Consider the following 16,322-nt stretch of genomic DNA (forward strand, 5'->3'; position numbering starts at 1 on the left):
ATCTAGTCTGACCTTCTGCACAATGCAGGCCACAGAATCTCACCTACCCACTCCTGTAACAAACCCCTAACCTATGTTTGAGTTATTGAAGTCCTCAGATCATGGTTTAAAGACCATCCTCCCTGTTGACTTTTGCCCAAAAGGTTAAGGCTAGTAATTTTGTTCTTAACACTACAGGCATGTCACCAGCAGCTCTCTGCATTATTCAGAAAGAGGTTGTAATGGAGGCACCATGTGCAATGCGTAATGTCTGGGCTTGGTTGCGTCTAACATCCTTAGGTTCTTTTTTGATGCTCAAGTAAACATTTGGCCTCAGTACTCAGTGACTGGTATTAATGTTCTATAAAGCATTACCACTGCTTTCATATCAGTGCCCTAGGTGACTCTGGAAATCCTTCTAAGTATATTGAATTTACCTTTACATTTATTTACAATATTTTCCATTTGATTCTTCCATGTTAGCTTGCTATTTAATGAGGAATGTGTAGCTTTTAACTATACCTATTTACTGTCCATACATAGTGTACAATATTTTTTAATTTTCCTTTTAGTGAATATCATTCCTTCAGTTTTTAGAATTGAAAATTTAAAGCCCCAGGTTTCCCCAGTCCATGCTTTTCCTAAATGCTTCATTGATTTGCTTCTCAGCTATTCCCTGGTTTTTGTTTTGAGCCCATATGTCACAATCACCTGCGAACTTGGATATGCCTATTCCTGCACTCACCCTTTTTAGGAGCTTATTTATCATTATGTTTAATAAGATAGGACTGTTGACACTCTCCTGTCGAGTGCCATTTGCGATTGCACATATGCTAGGGTAGGCTTTCCCTATTCTGACCTGCATAGTTCTTTTACTTAAGAAATCTTTTATTCATCTCCATATTCTTCCTTTCATGCCAACGGATGCTATTTTATGCAATAAGCCCTCTCTCTACAACATATCTTATGATTTTTCAATATAAAGGAAACCTATATATTCTTTATTTCTCCTACATTTTTGTACTTCCATCTTCACTCTTACTATATGATCAACTATACTCCTCCCCCTCCTGAGCCCACTTTGCACATTGTCATAAAGCCATTTCTCCAGATATGGTGTTAATCTTTCACTCATTCTTTGCATGGCTTTACTCATACATGACGTAAGGGCAATTGGCCTGTATGCATCAGGTCTTGCTCGCGGCTAACCTGGTTTCTACATTGAAACTACAACCACATGTTTCCACTGCATTGGTAGCTCACTTTTTTCCCATATACTGTTGTACAGCATTAGCAGTGTTTTCAGATTCCCCTCATCCAAGTGTTTTAATATTTTGTTACATATGCCATCCTTACCTGGTGCAGAGTTTTTGCTCTTAGATAAAGCTTTTTAAAGTTCCTGCATATAGAAGTGTTCATTTTAATAACTAATATCATATCCTTATCTTCATCTCACCTCTTTCAGTTCTCATGATTCTTCTATTTTTTTTCCTCATGTGGATTTCTATTCTCTGATTTTCACATTATTAACGTTGTGGAATATTTCTACTAGAGGTTCTGTGTTTTTCTTCATAAGAGCTTTTTATCCCTCAGCCTGTCACGGTGGTGTTTAATTGCTCTTACCTTGTATTCCATTCATTGTCCTAATCTGCTTATATACCTGTGATGTTTTAGCATCTTCATTTATTTTCCCATAGTACTTTCTCCAACTTTCTTTTTTTGCCTTTTTGATAGCCCTTTGTGCAATTCCCTTGTTTATCTTATAGACCTCTACCTCGATATAATGCTGTCCTCGGGAGCCAAAAAATCTTACCACGTTATAGGTGAAACCATGTTATATTTAACTTGCTTTGATCCACCAGAGTGCACAACCCCTCTCCACTCCCCCCGAGCACTGCTTTACCATGTTATATCCAAATTCGTGTTATATCGAGTGGCGTTATATCGAGGTAGTGATGTATTTCATTAAGTCCTCACTATTCATATATGTTTTGGTCCTTTCCTTAATTGCTTTTGTTACGCTCCTCATTTCACCATGGTACTTGTTTTCTACCTTTAGGATGACCAGATAGATATACCTAAGATAACTTTTCTGCCATCATGATTCCCTTAGTTATATTACTACTAAGTTACAAAATGTTCCCGGTTTGCTTTTTTAATATTCCAAGTAGAGGACTTCTTCCAACCTCAACATTGCCTTTACCTTGATATTCTGTAAGGATAGGGAAGTGATTATCTTCTTTATCTACTTTGCAGCTGTATTTGCTTGCTGTACTCCCGGACACTATTCCCGGGTCTTGAGAGGAGAGATTTCCATTGGCTGCATTAAACCAAGAGGGTTTACCATCATTCACTATTACTAAATTATTTTCATCAATAAATTGTCTAGACATTTACCATTCTTACCGTTTTTTCCACTTTCCCACATTCGGTTATGGTTGTTTAAGTCTCCATGTATAATAAATATGTAGGCATGCTGCATCTTCAATTATCTGTCAAATCCCTAATCTCCAGTTTTCCACAGGGTTTGTATATATTATATGTTCTCAAAGATGAAAATTTATTTTGTGTTGGAATCTCAGTAGCGTTTTACTTTATGTTCAGTTTCTTCACCTCAATTTCAATATAAATTTAAGTTTTTCTTAATTATAAGGAAAGGTTTTCCTCACTCCCAATTCATATTTCTCCATCTTGCCTATAGATGCCATATCCTGGGATTTTGAAATCTAGTTTTTCTATTAAACCTGTTTCTTGTATGCAAATATTATCAGATTTAGTAGCCTTATCGTGGATATTTTTATTTCGTTCCTGTCCATGTGTGATAAGGCTATGTGCATTACAAGAATAAATAGTACCATTTTATTTATCCTTTACTATTTCCTTGTCTTAAAAAAGCATGGAGTCACTCTACTGATAAATTGCTGACACGTAGGTACTTTTCTGCTGCTTTAACTATAATTTTCATTTTCTCTTTTTCCCTGTCTGTGATGTGCAGTTTATTACCTCAGTCATAAAAGCTATAAACCTCTCTTTGTCTACATATAATATGTCTTCTCTTGTTTTCCCCTGTATCACTCATATCCTTTGATGTATTCTATTGTGCGTTTATCTCTTTCTCCTTACTGAGTTTCCTTTTCTCTTCCCCTTTTGGTCTTAGATGCATCTTATTAGCTTACACACATATTATGTTATTTATAATTTTTGGTTTTCTGTCTCTCTCTTGATTGCTTTGCTGCTATAGAACCGCTGTACGCTGCACTGTACTTTCTTGAACCACAGTTGCTTTATTTTGTCCCTTCCACAAAATTGTAGGAGTGCTCCCCTCCAGATTTACTGCATCTGATTTTCCCTTTACATATATTTGTCACATGTCCAAACATTTGACATCTGTAGCACCTCACCAAGGGTGGAATATATGGTTTGGTTTAAAAAATGTGGTATCCTACGGTTACCCTAAAAGCTTCTCTTTTAAATGCAACAAGCACAGCTGTTCATGGCTTTCTTTCCCCTCCTCTCTCTTGCTAATGAGCAGCTTATCATCCGCTATGCTTTACTTCATCTTCTGTCATTTCGATTGGCACCCCGTTTATAAACTTCTCTTATCTCCATCAGATACTTAAGCAGTTGGCAGCTTACTTTCAGTTTTCCCAACATTTTAACCTCTCATAGTTTCCCCACTTGGTCCTTGCTTTTGCATTCAATTAATAGATCTCCTCCTTACAGCTTTCTACCTCTTTCTATGTCTCCATAACTTTTTAAAATTTACTCCGCCAGTTCAGAGGGCTTATATCCCCTATATTCACATCCTTGATTAGTGATTTTATTATTATAACAATTTTAGATTTTACTCCTTCTGGCTGCTGTTTCTTCTTCTAGCTCAACCAAGTCCACGCTTTACTTTTTCCTAACTTCTGGCCAGTCATTCCCTTTGCTACCATTGTATTTCCCATCTCCCCGCTCTAGAGTGTAGCTCAGCCAGTCAGCCTGCCTTAGCCCCAGGAGCCTCATCTGCTCCAGCCAGCCTTCCTGACTGACTTCCCAGCCTCCAGCCCATTCTATTCCCTCCTCCCCCCATGTCTAGCATCTTGGAACTCTTGACCCATTAATCTAGTCCCTTTGCCTCTTCTTCACTATCATTTTTTGTCCCAAGTCTTACATTTTCCCTCTCTCTCTCCTCACAAAGATAACAAATTGGAACAGAACTCCTGAAATAACCTTGTCCTTCATTCCTGACTCTGGAGGACTTCCATGGTCCTCTAGACCTATAAGAAATTAAAACAAACAAGCTGGATAAATGCAGGTGCATTGAAATTTGCGTCTTTGTTCCATTCTTATGATTCTGTAAACATAGAGAACCCTTTGATGAAACTGCTTTGAAATACTGGTGCTATCTGAACAATGAAAATGTGCAGAAGCACAGAGAGAACAAGTCTGAGAGTGCCATAAAAGTGCTCCTCTTTATCATGATTTCGCATGAGAAAATATGTGGCCCACTGATAAGACGGCCCTAGTGAACAGAAGTAAATACTTCCAAGTTGTTATCTAGTGGAATTACTTCCTATGAAACTTTCAAAGGACTGTTCCTTTTTCCCTCTGCTTCCCTCAACTGAATATCTTTAACAAGATATTCTTCTTTAGCTTTAGTTTTCAGGGGCAAATTCTATTATCTCTTTACCCTACACCTGGATGTCTAACCCCCACTCTAATTTTGCCATTCTCTTACATATTTATCCACATTTTCACTGAGATTTCAGAAGAAACATGACCAAAAGTCTACATTTGGAGGGTACAGCCTCTAGATTTAATCTAGGGGAGGGATAGCTCAGTGGTTTGAGCATTAGCCTGCTAAACCCAGGCTTGTGAGCTCAGTCCTTTAGGGTGCCGCTTAGGGATCTGGGACAAAATCAGTACTTGGTCCTGCTAGTGAAGGCAGGGGGGACTCAATGACCCTTCAGGGTTCCTTCCAGTTCTAGGATACAGGTCTCTCTCTCTATGTATATATAATATACTAGTGTATCTCTGTTACAAAGTGGCTTGCCCTGAGTCTGGGACTCAGCCAAGCCTGATTATAGAATGAGCCCCACTTGAGGGGAATCACTCAGAACAAATGGAGGATGCATAGGGAGTTGTGGTAAATGGGGGAGGGAGATATTGCAGCAACAAAAGAAAACTAAAAAAGCCCTTTCAGAACTATGGCACTGGGAAGCTTGGGTAAAGCCTAGTGAGCTCTGTGAAGAAGAAGCCCTGACTGTGTTTTGGATTGGATATGTGTCCTAAATAAGTGATAGAAAAAGAGCTTTGGGGGTGAGAGAAAATGCCAGAGATAAGTATGGACTTTTTCTTTGTGTTGTTGTTTAATGAACTCTAGTTTGGGACTGTGGGCTGTTGTAAACTAGTTCTGGTATTGAACTAGCCCTAGGCAGGGATACTGTTAACCAGAGAAAGTCTCTGTGGGTTCTCAAAGGGCCCTGAAGAGAGGAAAAATGGATAGGGAACAAGCAGAGGCACCACTTTGCCAGGAGGCTCAGTAAGCAGCAGTCTTGTTATACACATAGATGCTTCATAACCATATGTGTGTGTGTATATATACAGATAGTGCACATGCAAGTGTAACCCACACACCTCCTGGGTGTGGTGTTCTGGCCCATCTAGTGGCACTGAAACCAGTGAGAGAGGTAAAATGAGTCTGCTCTACAGCCTTAGCTAAGCTTTTAGCTCATGCAGTACAGGCTCATGCACTAAGGCCCAGAGGCCCCAGGTTCAGTCCCGCTTGCTGATGACCAGGGTCTGTCTGTGTTACACAAGTGATACGTGTGTGGGAAGTAGATGTGTTGAACTCAAGACCTGTGAAGCTCAACAGAAATAGTTTTCAGGCAGAATTTTCAAACAGTTTGGAAGCTGGGACCATATGCAAAAATGCATGTGGCACTTTCTTAATCTGGATATGCAGTTACTTTAATTATGTGAACCAAAAGCCAATTAGATATTAAAATGCAATGTGCACTTGCTAATATAGTATTTGTGCTTGCAGGTTCGAGTAACTACATGTGTAAATTAGGTGTGCAGCTGCAATGCACATATTTGCAAGTGGTCCTAGGTTCCTGACAATGAAAATTTGATTTTTGTGTTGATTCAGTGTTTTCCTGTGTAAGGATGAAAGAATAAAGCAATACTGCCCCCTCTGTCTCTGTAAGGGGTAACTGCTCCCTTTTCTGCTAGTGAGCACTTTCCCTTAGAGCTGCTCAACTGAAGGTGCTTGGGCTCAAAGGAGTGAGCCTTATCTCAGCACGAGGGCACCTCGAGCTCTACCACTGACCCCTGTCTGGGATATTCTTCAGCCTGACCTCACACACAGCAGAAGAAAAGTTTGTTAGGGGGCATGGGCTATTGTTGAGTACTGAAAACTGGTAGAATGGAAGGAAGAGAGAGGACAGGAGTAAGAGAGAGGACAGGAGTAAGAGGAAGGATGAGAAAGGCAAGTATTTTCTATAGGAAGACAGCAGAGGTAGATGGAGGAAGAGATAACAGATCTTGTGCCTGGGCAGGATGGTTGACATTATGAATCTGGGGAAACTGGGGCTTCTTAAGCAATTTTCACATTAGAGATCAAAATAGGGGCTGTGCAAATAGCAATAATGCAAGGAAACATACATTAGGCAACCTCCTATCTTAAAGAACTAACCTGAGTACAAAGCTGATCTATCTTTATTAGAAAACCATCTCTGTTGAGCAAACAATTCTTGTTAAATCCCTTGTGTGGTCATTTAAGACACAACTTCTCTGAGTATCATCTAATATTTTATGTGGAAATTCCAAAGTTAAAATTAAGAGGGAACTTAAGCTCTCAGTCACAGGGTGACTGGCCCTTTAAGGAGTAAGGGGTCCAGCCCCACCTGTGATTCATTTGGCCTTCCTGCCCAGGTAGGGAAAATGAATGTAGCCACTGGAGGCCTGAAGATAAGAGAAGCTTCTTGAGAGACAAAGAGGGAGAAGGACTAACACTGTTTGCTGGCTACTTTCAGGCTTGGTGAAGGGGAAGCAGAAGCACAGGGTTGAAAGCTGAATGAGTGCTGAAGCTGGCCTTAATTAGCAGTGTAGGCCCCAGAATGGTGCCCGTGGGACTCCTGACATGAGGAGAGAGACCCTGTATGAGTTAGCAGCCCAGACATAAGGCCATGGAGCTCCTGACCCAAGGAGAAGAAATCTGTTCAAAGTATGGCACGGTCCCAGAAGGAGGGCTGAGGGGTCCCTGAATCAAAGGGAACGAGCACTGGACTTGAGGAGTGAAGGGAAAGGTTCTCTTGTCATGAGAGACTTAATAAGCAAAACCCCACAAAGTGGGGAATCTTAATTAAAAGTATTCTGGCCTGGGAGATAGTTCTTACAAGAACCAGAAGAGGGAGTGGAGGGAAGCACACCTCAGGGCTGTGTTGGGCTACAAGAGGGCTGCTTGAGATGGCTCCTGTTATGCTGCATAAAGAAGTACAAATCAAGGAGAATATATTTGGTTTTGTTTTGCTTAATTACAAAATTGCTAACCGGTGCATCTACCAAGTGAAAATGTTTACCAAGTGAAAATGTTAAAGGCTCATACCAATTGGCCAGCATGGGTGTGTGTGCCTATCCAGCTGGAACATTGACCACTTTTCCACTTCTATATTTTATTGTTAAATTAATTAAATATTTAGGAGTTTTCAAGTATCCTGTTATAGTGAAATAGTGTTTTTTGTTCCCTAAGGAGATATGGACTGTGGGTTTCATGGAGATCAAAAGCATTCACTAAGCCTCATAAGAGATTCTCAGCACTTGGCAGAATTGGACAATTTAAGCAGAATTTCACTATAATAGGGGAGGGCATAATATGCCCTGGCCCAGGGAGTGGTAGCAGGGCCTGTCTTCACCTTCTTCGGTATTGGGGCTGTAGGCAGTCTGAAAGCCAGTGTGCCTATTCCCTTTTAACCCATTCTCTTTTTATCGTCATTTAAAGGACGAGCTAATCATTGGTCGGCAATCATTGGTGGTTCTCACTCCAAGAACTATGTCCTTTGGGAATATGGAGGATATGCTAGTGAAGGTGTTAAACAAGTTGCAGAGTTGGGGTCTCCAGTAAAAATGGAAGAAGAAATTCGACAACAGGTGAGTGTAATGAAAATAATTATGAATATCTTTAAAAGTAGTTTAGCTTTCACTTTGAATTGCTTGACATTTGACATGTACAGCAATGTCATTGCACTGGCTAGTTTTGAACTGGACAAATTAGGAAGGCCTTCTACTGGTACTTTAAAAAAACACAACAATCCTCAGTTCTTACACAGGCAAATATTAATGAAGCTAACCAGAAGGTCTGCCTGAGTAAGAACAAGTTACATTGTTTGTCAAGTTATTGACATAGGCAAGGCTCCTATAAAGTGGAATGTGATGTACAAAAATAAAGTTAATTTTCACTGGGTTAGTCAATGAAGACACTTTTAATCTGTTAAAAGGAACATGCTGAAGATGGCTTTTCTAGTTAGACAATCAGTATGCCGTGTGCCTCTTTTCCCTTCTGATTTTCACTTTGTATTTCATGATGTGGCAGACCCAGACCAGTGGGGTACAGGAGTCTGGTAGAGGGCAAATATACTGGTCACTGGATAAGTAGTTTTCTGTTCCCTGAGTGACCAGAGCAGAAGCTGCACTAGGGTAACCAGGAACCTGGTAGAACCAATTAAGGCAGACAGGCTGATTAGATCACCTGCAGCCAATCAAGGCAGGCTAATCAAGGCACCTGGGTTTAAAAGGGAGCTCACTTCAGTTTGTGGTGGGCATGTGATGAGCTGGAAGCAAGATGCGCAAGGAGCTGAGAGTGAGTGCTGATGGAGGACTGAGAAGTACAAGCGTTATCAGATGCCAGGAGGAAGGTCTTGTGGTGAGGATAAAGAAGGTGTTTGGAGGAGCCCATGGGGAAGTAGCTCAGGGAGTTGTAGCTGTCATGCAGCTGTTACAGGAGGCACTACAGACAGCTGCAATCCACAGGGCCCTGGGCTGGAACCCGGAGTAGAGAGTGGGCCCGGGTTCCCCCCAAACCTCCCAACTCTTGATCAAACACAGGAGGAGTTGACCCAGACTGGGTTCCACCAGAGGGGAAGATCACTGAGGTGTGCAAATCTGCCAGTAAGTGCAGGACCCACCAAGACAGAAGAGGAACTTTGTACAATGACCATTTGTAACTTATTCTGGTGGGCAAAGCATGTGCAATATTTGTAACTTCTCAAAGCTGTTCAAGTTAAAAATGCTATTTCAGCAAATCAGAAGAGCACTTGTAAATAGTAGCATTTTTGCAAGTTTGCACTAATAAAACTTGATAGATCAGGCAGTCCACTAGCATCATTAAAGGTAGAAGAGTTTTAGCTGTATATCAATATTAGTTTTCTTCATCTGTAATGAAGTCTACTTCTTGAAATGGCTTTTAAACCATTTATATTTTATTACATGGTCTAGAATAAGCAACCAAGTAAAACATTCCCTTGGATTATTTATTGTGTTTATTATGGAATTGTGTAAGGAGAAACCTAGATCAGGGCCCTGTTGCTAGAAACTGTCGAAACACAGAGTAGCAGATGGTTCCTTCCTTGATGAGTTTACAGTCTAGCTAGACAAGACACGTATAGTGTGGTGGGGAGGGATAGAACACACAATCAGAGAGAACATATGATGGCAGCAAATGTCATTATTTATTTTGGGAATGGGTATAGTTATGAGAGCATCAGCTAAATGGAAGGAAAAGACCAGGGAGTGAAGAGGACAGGGCAGAGTGGAACTGAGGAAGGGGGGACTGTGTTGGAGCAAACAGCCAATCAGCACTTGGAAGGGAAAGTCCTGTCAAAACTGTAGAAAGTCCTCCATGTCCAAAGGTACCTGCTTTGGCAGCTGCTCCTACTAGCTATAGTTACTAGCTGGTTCCTCTTAGCCTGGGAGAGAGGCTGTATTGTGGCAGGGAGAGAAAAACACACCACCAGGCCACCTGTGGAAGTTTCATCTAGGACAGTGAGGCATGTGTGAAGACTGAGGGCAATATCTGACCCTAAGGGCTGAATTCTATCATTTGATATATACATATGGTTCTCATTATCTTCACTGAGAGTTGTTTGTGGTTTCAGCAGCAGAATTTTGTCCCCGGGAGTAGCCCCTATGGTTGGATTCACATTTTGTATAAAATGTGTCCTGAGTGAATCCCTTCTGATATGGATTTAAATGTGGCTACATCTTCTGGTATCAAATGGGTGACTAGTGAGTAATTGAACTCCCTTGGTCTCACGCACACTTTAGCTAACCTAGAAATAGTTATGTTAACAGGAACAACTTCCTCATTAGGATGAGATACAATATTTCTAATGTGTTTCCTGAAGACTTTCAGGTGCCTTTATTGATGAGATTTAAAAGCCAAGTAACTAAGGTCTCTCTATTACTATTTATTATTTGAATTACAGTAGTGACTAGAGGGCCCAGCCCCCCTGTGCAAGGCACTATCCAAACATACAGCACAGAGATGGTCCCTGCCCTGAAAAGTTTACAGTCTAAGGTATCCTGCAAACATGCATCTTCAGCGGAAGCTGATTGGTGCAGTGAGGTCAGCTAGTCTAATCTGTACAGACGAAAACTGGGGTGGGATCTGAACTTTTTTAGAAACTGCTCCTTTCAAATGCTCAGAGTGCAAACAAAATAGACTTTCTCTAATGTTGATTAGTTCAGAACTAGTGTGAGAATAGTGCCACTTACAACCATAGGGCTAGATTCACCCCAGCTAGTGTAGGGAGATATAAAATCCATGCAGGTTACACTCTGGCCACAAAGGCTCTCTGGAAAGTGCTGCACACTTTTTAGTGTGCATTGGCCCTCGGTGTTTGTTGTTGTAGAGAGGGCTGCACCCATATAGTACCATCTGAAAGTGACAGGTTTGTGGAAATAGACATTTGACTTTGAGAGTCCCCCATACCCTGTGTGTGTCTGTCTGTGACATGAATGCTTAAATATGTGACTGTATTTTAAAGAAGGGTAATGACAATACATAGTGATTTTTATAATATCAGGTTTAAATGAGTTGGATGAGCAGTTAAAGGCCATTATCAGGGGAAGTTTTCACGGGACAGGAAAAAAAGAATAGATGGGATTTACTTAGAGTTTAACTAATAACTCTAAACTCCAAAATATAGTACATAGAGATTAAGGATAGGGCTGGCTAAAAATTCTACAGTGAAACACTTTTTTTTTTCCAATGGAAAACTAGGATTTCAACTAAAGAAAATCTTTTGAGAAGTGCCTGCCTTTTGGCAGAAAATTTCAGATTTTTGAAAAAACAAACTCCCATAAACCAAAAACTTTGGGCTAAAAACCAAAGATTTCAATTTGGAAATGCCACTGCTGTTCCTTATAGGAGTCTTAGTTTGGATGCCTTATGCCTCTGTAGGCCAAGCTGTCTACACTGCCACATGGGGTCGATCTAAAGTATGCCACTTCAACTACGTGAATAGCGTAATGCCACTTCAACTACGTGAATAGCGTAACTGAAGTCTAAGTACTTAGATCTACTTAATGCAGTGTCTTCACTGCAGTAAGTTGACAGCTGATGCCCTCCCATCAACTCCACTTGCGCTCCTTGTGCTGGTGGAGTACCCGAGTCTATGGGAGAGTGCTCAGCAGTCAATTTATCACATCTATATGAGACATGATAAATCAATCCCCGCTAGCTGGATCGATGCCTGCTGATCTGGCGGGTAGCATAGACAAGCCCTATGTCTCTCATGATGTACCATGGCAGTTCAGCAGGAGGGGAGACAATGGTACATTTTCTGTGTGTGGGTAGATGGCACAGAGTAATGCTGAACATCTTCAGACCAGCTCTAATTAGGCTTTTTTAATACTTCTTTGAGTGTATTGTTAGAGTTGGGAAATAATACTTTTTCATGCTGTTAGGCTTGAAAAATATTGATTACGCACAGCTCTGGTGCATAGTGTTCTTGCATGGCACCTTGCAAAATTTATAGCAATGTTTTCAGTACTTGAAAACAACAAATTGCTGCTGTGGTTTACAGTACCAAATCCATGTATGGTGCACATGTCAAATACAGTAATTAGAAAATTCTCTACTGCTATATCAAGGTTTCTACATTCTACAGAACTGAACTGAAAAGTCATTTTTGTGTTTACTCAGAATTAAAACTATGAACATAGTTATCTCATTGTCTGTAAATAAGAAGTTGTATTTGCCATAACTTTACCTTTCTGGGATGATTAAAATCACATGCTGTTGGTTAAAGGTTAATGCCCTTTAAAATTAAGTAAGTGACTTGATTACTTCGTTATATGCAGCCTTTGATTACAATGGCTGATTGCAAGGGATTGCTAGCTTTGCTCAGTCTTAGTCAAATGAATGCAATGATTTAGATTAGTGCTATGGATCGGTACATATTTTCTGTTGGTTAATGACTATGAATAAATTTTGTGTACCCAAAACCTTGTTAAACAATAATAAAATAAGTGATGCAGTATAATTTTTACCTTAAATCTGGAATGACAAATAATGGTGTAATTAATTATATTTAAATCTTACCTTTATTCCTAAAAGTTAGTTGATCTAATGGTGAGAAGTTAGGGCCCAATCCTGCTTCAGATGAAATCAGTGATTATCATTCCATTGATTACAATGAGTTGGATCACATAGTTGTTCTGTGTCAAGCTCCTAATAAAGAGTTCAGTTGCCTGAGAAAGGATGGCAGAATTAGACCTTATTAGTCATCTGGCACTAAACCCTAAACTGTGCAGTATTCACAAGCATCACTAGTATAATGAGAAGTAGACATTCTTCAGTGATATTTAGAAATGGCAGCCTTTTCTGAATATCCTCTCTTGCAGAGCAGAAGGAACTCTTTAGGTGTCCAAATTGATCCAGCTATCTAGATATGCCAAAACTCTTCAATTAGTACTTCATACAAACAAAAACAGAGGATTGCGATAGAAACAAAGAGCCTGCTTAATTTTTTTTATGAACATCAGGTAGTACATAAATCAAACAAAAATCCCACCTGTGATATGTCAAACTCTATTCTGTATCATCTAGGTCTCTCCTGTAGGCTTTGCTAAAAAGTTGGGGGGTGAGAATCAAATCCTAGGTTCTGGCTTTTAGTACTGAACAAGTGAAACTTTTTTTTAAAAGTGGCTAGAACCATAGTTTCACATGTTTCATAGGTTGTTGTTGTATTTGTTTGATTTGAAAAAGAACAGCATAATTTTAATGGGAAACTTGAAAGTCTTGCAAAATTTGTTTTTAACAAGGAAACAATCCCCAGCATCTCCTATCTGTCTAGATTAGATCATACATCTGTTTGTACTATGATGTACATGACAAGCTTTTTTCATTGGCTGAGCCTATTAAAAATCAGACCTTTAAAATAGCAAGAGGCTTGTAGCATATGTTACTTTTTCGACTATTCAGTGTCCTTCTGTCAAAGTCCATGCTTTATCAAAATCTGAAGATGTAAAAGTATTCTGTGAATGGGAAGCTAAGTACTAAACAAAAAGAATTTGTACTTTGGTTAAGTGGATGAATTATACCTTTTTGGCTAGATAAATTTTGCTATGATTGAACATTTAAAATTGTATATGGAATAAATATTCATTTTCTTTTTAAATGTGAAAAATGTGTTGCCTTTAGTGAAATTATACTTTCTTGTTCTTATAGTGTGGGAAAGTGTAATATTGGTGTCAGTTTTGCTTTCTTCTATTCAGTCATAATCTATCACAATGTCTTCTTTCCAAAGAAAATTGTCCTAGTCCTCAATTTTAGCACATTAGGAGAACAGCAACAAAGGGATTCCTATTTTTTCTACTTGTTAAGATGAAGTGAACAAAATTGAATACAAAATTTAAGGTGAAAATGTATTATTGATTACTATAATGGCATAATCACACTTTCCATATATTATATTTCCCATGTTCATGTAGCCTAAAATTGTACTCATTTTTGTCTCCACTGCACATTGAACAGATTTGTTTCAGCTCTTCAAAATGATACCCAGATCATTTTTCCTGAGTTTAGAACTAATTCAGACCGCAAGCTGCAAGCAGAACTTAAATTGCTCCAAATAATGCCCGTTAAATTTCATCTGACATTTTGATCTAGCTATTTAAATCCCAAGAACTACTACTGAATTTTGCATGTTTCCTAAAAGCAAAGGATAATAAGGAAATAATAAAAAGAAGCTGGAATCAGGGCTGGCTCTTAACTTTTTTGCTGCCCCAAGCAAAAAAGAAGAGCGCCTCTCTGCCATACCCTGCCCCCCCCCCGAGCGCTGCGCCGCCTGAAGCTGCTGCCTCCCCCGAGCGCCGTGCCTCGAAACAAAAAAAAAACCAACCCTCCAGTGCTGCCCCAATGAACCCAAAAAAACCCTAAGTACCGCCCCGCCCCAAGGTGCCGTCCCAAGCACGTGCTTGGTCGGCTGGTGCCTGGAGCCGGCTCTGGCTAGAATACAGCTCATTAAAGTTGTATAGCTGCAGCAGAGAAAAGGGGTGATGAGACAGACTGAGTACATTGAGGGCGGAGAGGAGACACAACAAATCTAATAGAGACATTTAAAAGGAAAAGAATTGGATGTAGCCATCCCTTTAGTGAGTATGTTATCACTATATTTTTCCTAACTTGGGCTCTGTGGGAATTAGAGTGGAAAGAAGCCCTGGATCTTATGTGTTACTTTTTTCACCATTGTCATACGTGGATGGCTTGATTCTTCCCAAGAACACTGTATAAATCCAGCGAAATAGGAATATACTGGCAAATACTATGTATAATGTGTATATTGAGAGATTAAATGTATTGATCCAGGTTAGCAGTATTTTGAGACAGATTGACTCGGGGCATAGAACAGGAGTACCTTCCCTCCAACAAGCAGTTATTCGCTCCTTTGCTTTACAAACCATGTGATGTTGAATCTCACTGACTTTCACGTGTAAATAAAGGAAGGCATGGATGTGAAGTCCAGAGATGGTAGAAGACATAAAGGAGGAAGCTGTAAGGGCAAAGGAATGGGGGGAGAGTAGGTGGAAATGGGAACAATGAAGTAGGAATTCTTAGCTGGCTTTTTTTTTTTTAAACTTTTAGAATGTTCAGTTCTCTAGTTACTGTGTGTCAGCCCCATAACCTGGAGCCTGTTCTAACTAGTGTATAGATATACGAGTACCTCCCATTAATGGTTGTTATGGTTTGAAGGAATTACTACAGTAGACAAACCTACAATAATAGGGGCTGATATGAAATCCATTGAAGTCAATGAAAACACTCTGATTGGATCAGGGCTATAGTGCATGCATCAGTCCCTTGCAATCAATGGGGGCTGTGCATATCTAATGAATGCAGGCACTATAACAGCAATGAATACCTGAAGTTGCCCAGAACTCAACCAACCATTAAAATGCATGATTTTGTAATTACTATATATAGATAGCTAGGTATACATTATGTATAATTAATGATACAATATAGCAGCGCTTGCAGCCTAGTCTAATTTTTTTGTTTGGACTTTTTTTTCTAAAGTGCATCTGTTTTGGACTTGTATCCTCAAAATACTGAAGTCAGTCCTCTGTAGTAATGGTAGAAGTGCAATATGCTTTAAAACAAGTAGACTTAACTTCTCCAGTTCTTGGGCATTTCATTTAGTGTCTTATTCCTGTAGCTTTGTAGAAGACCGTGTCAAATTCTTTGGACTAAAGAGCCCAACTTGTCAACACAGTGCAGCACACTGCAGCACTTCAAACTACCCAGGCACCATGATAATTAGTATTTTAAAGCACTTACGCTCTTGTGGTCGTGACACACATTTCTAACGGAACAGAAGCAGCAACCACAGGGAACTTAGAACTTTCATAAATTACCCTTTTGGTTACTGACTGCACCATTTTTGCAAAATTACCCTCAGCATTGTGTCAAGGAACTTATGGGAGCCTAAACTCTATCGTGACTCAACTTTGAAAAAGTATTTTCAAATGGAAAAAAGTGTGTGAGAGAGAGTTGGGGAGGGGGATACTGCTCCATACCCTGCCCTGAATAAAGTGATCTTCATGGAGGTTTCTGTGCTGCTCTCACCATAGTACAAGTGTTTCACAGGCACTAAAGAATTTCTTTAGTTCGGTGAGATTAATGATTATATCCCCATTTTACACCTGAGATAGTGAGTCACAGAGGAAAATCAAAATTGTCACATTTCTACTAATGTTTGGTGCCCAATTTGAGACACCTAAAACTTGACTTTTCACAGCACTTAACTAAAGTACTACAAAAATGTTGTTCAAAACACCATTCCTATTGACTTCAG

The 16,322-nt window shown here is 39.8% G+C and overlaps 1 protein-coding gene across 1 annotated transcript in view; it reads left to right on the forward strand.

The window, feature by feature from the left end:
- SPON1 (spondin 1) overlaps window positions 1-16,322 on the forward strand; it is a 331,008-nt gene that overhangs the window by 104,080 nt on the left and 210,606 nt on the right. Inside the window, exon 6 of the mRNA XM_030560301.1 lies at window positions 7,967-8,115. Within this exon, the coding sequence (XP_030416161.1) occupies window positions 7,967-8,115 (149 nt within the window). The remainder of the gene's footprint in view (window positions 1-7,966; window positions 8,116-16,322) is intronic.

Source organism: Gopherus evgoodei, chromosome 4 (genome assembly GCF_007399415.2).
Source record: "Gopherus evgoodei ecotype Sinaloan lineage chromosome 4, rGopEvg1_v1.p, whole genome shotgun sequence".
Taxonomy (NCBI): Eukaryota; Metazoa; Chordata; order Testudines; family Testudinidae; genus Gopherus; species Gopherus evgoodei.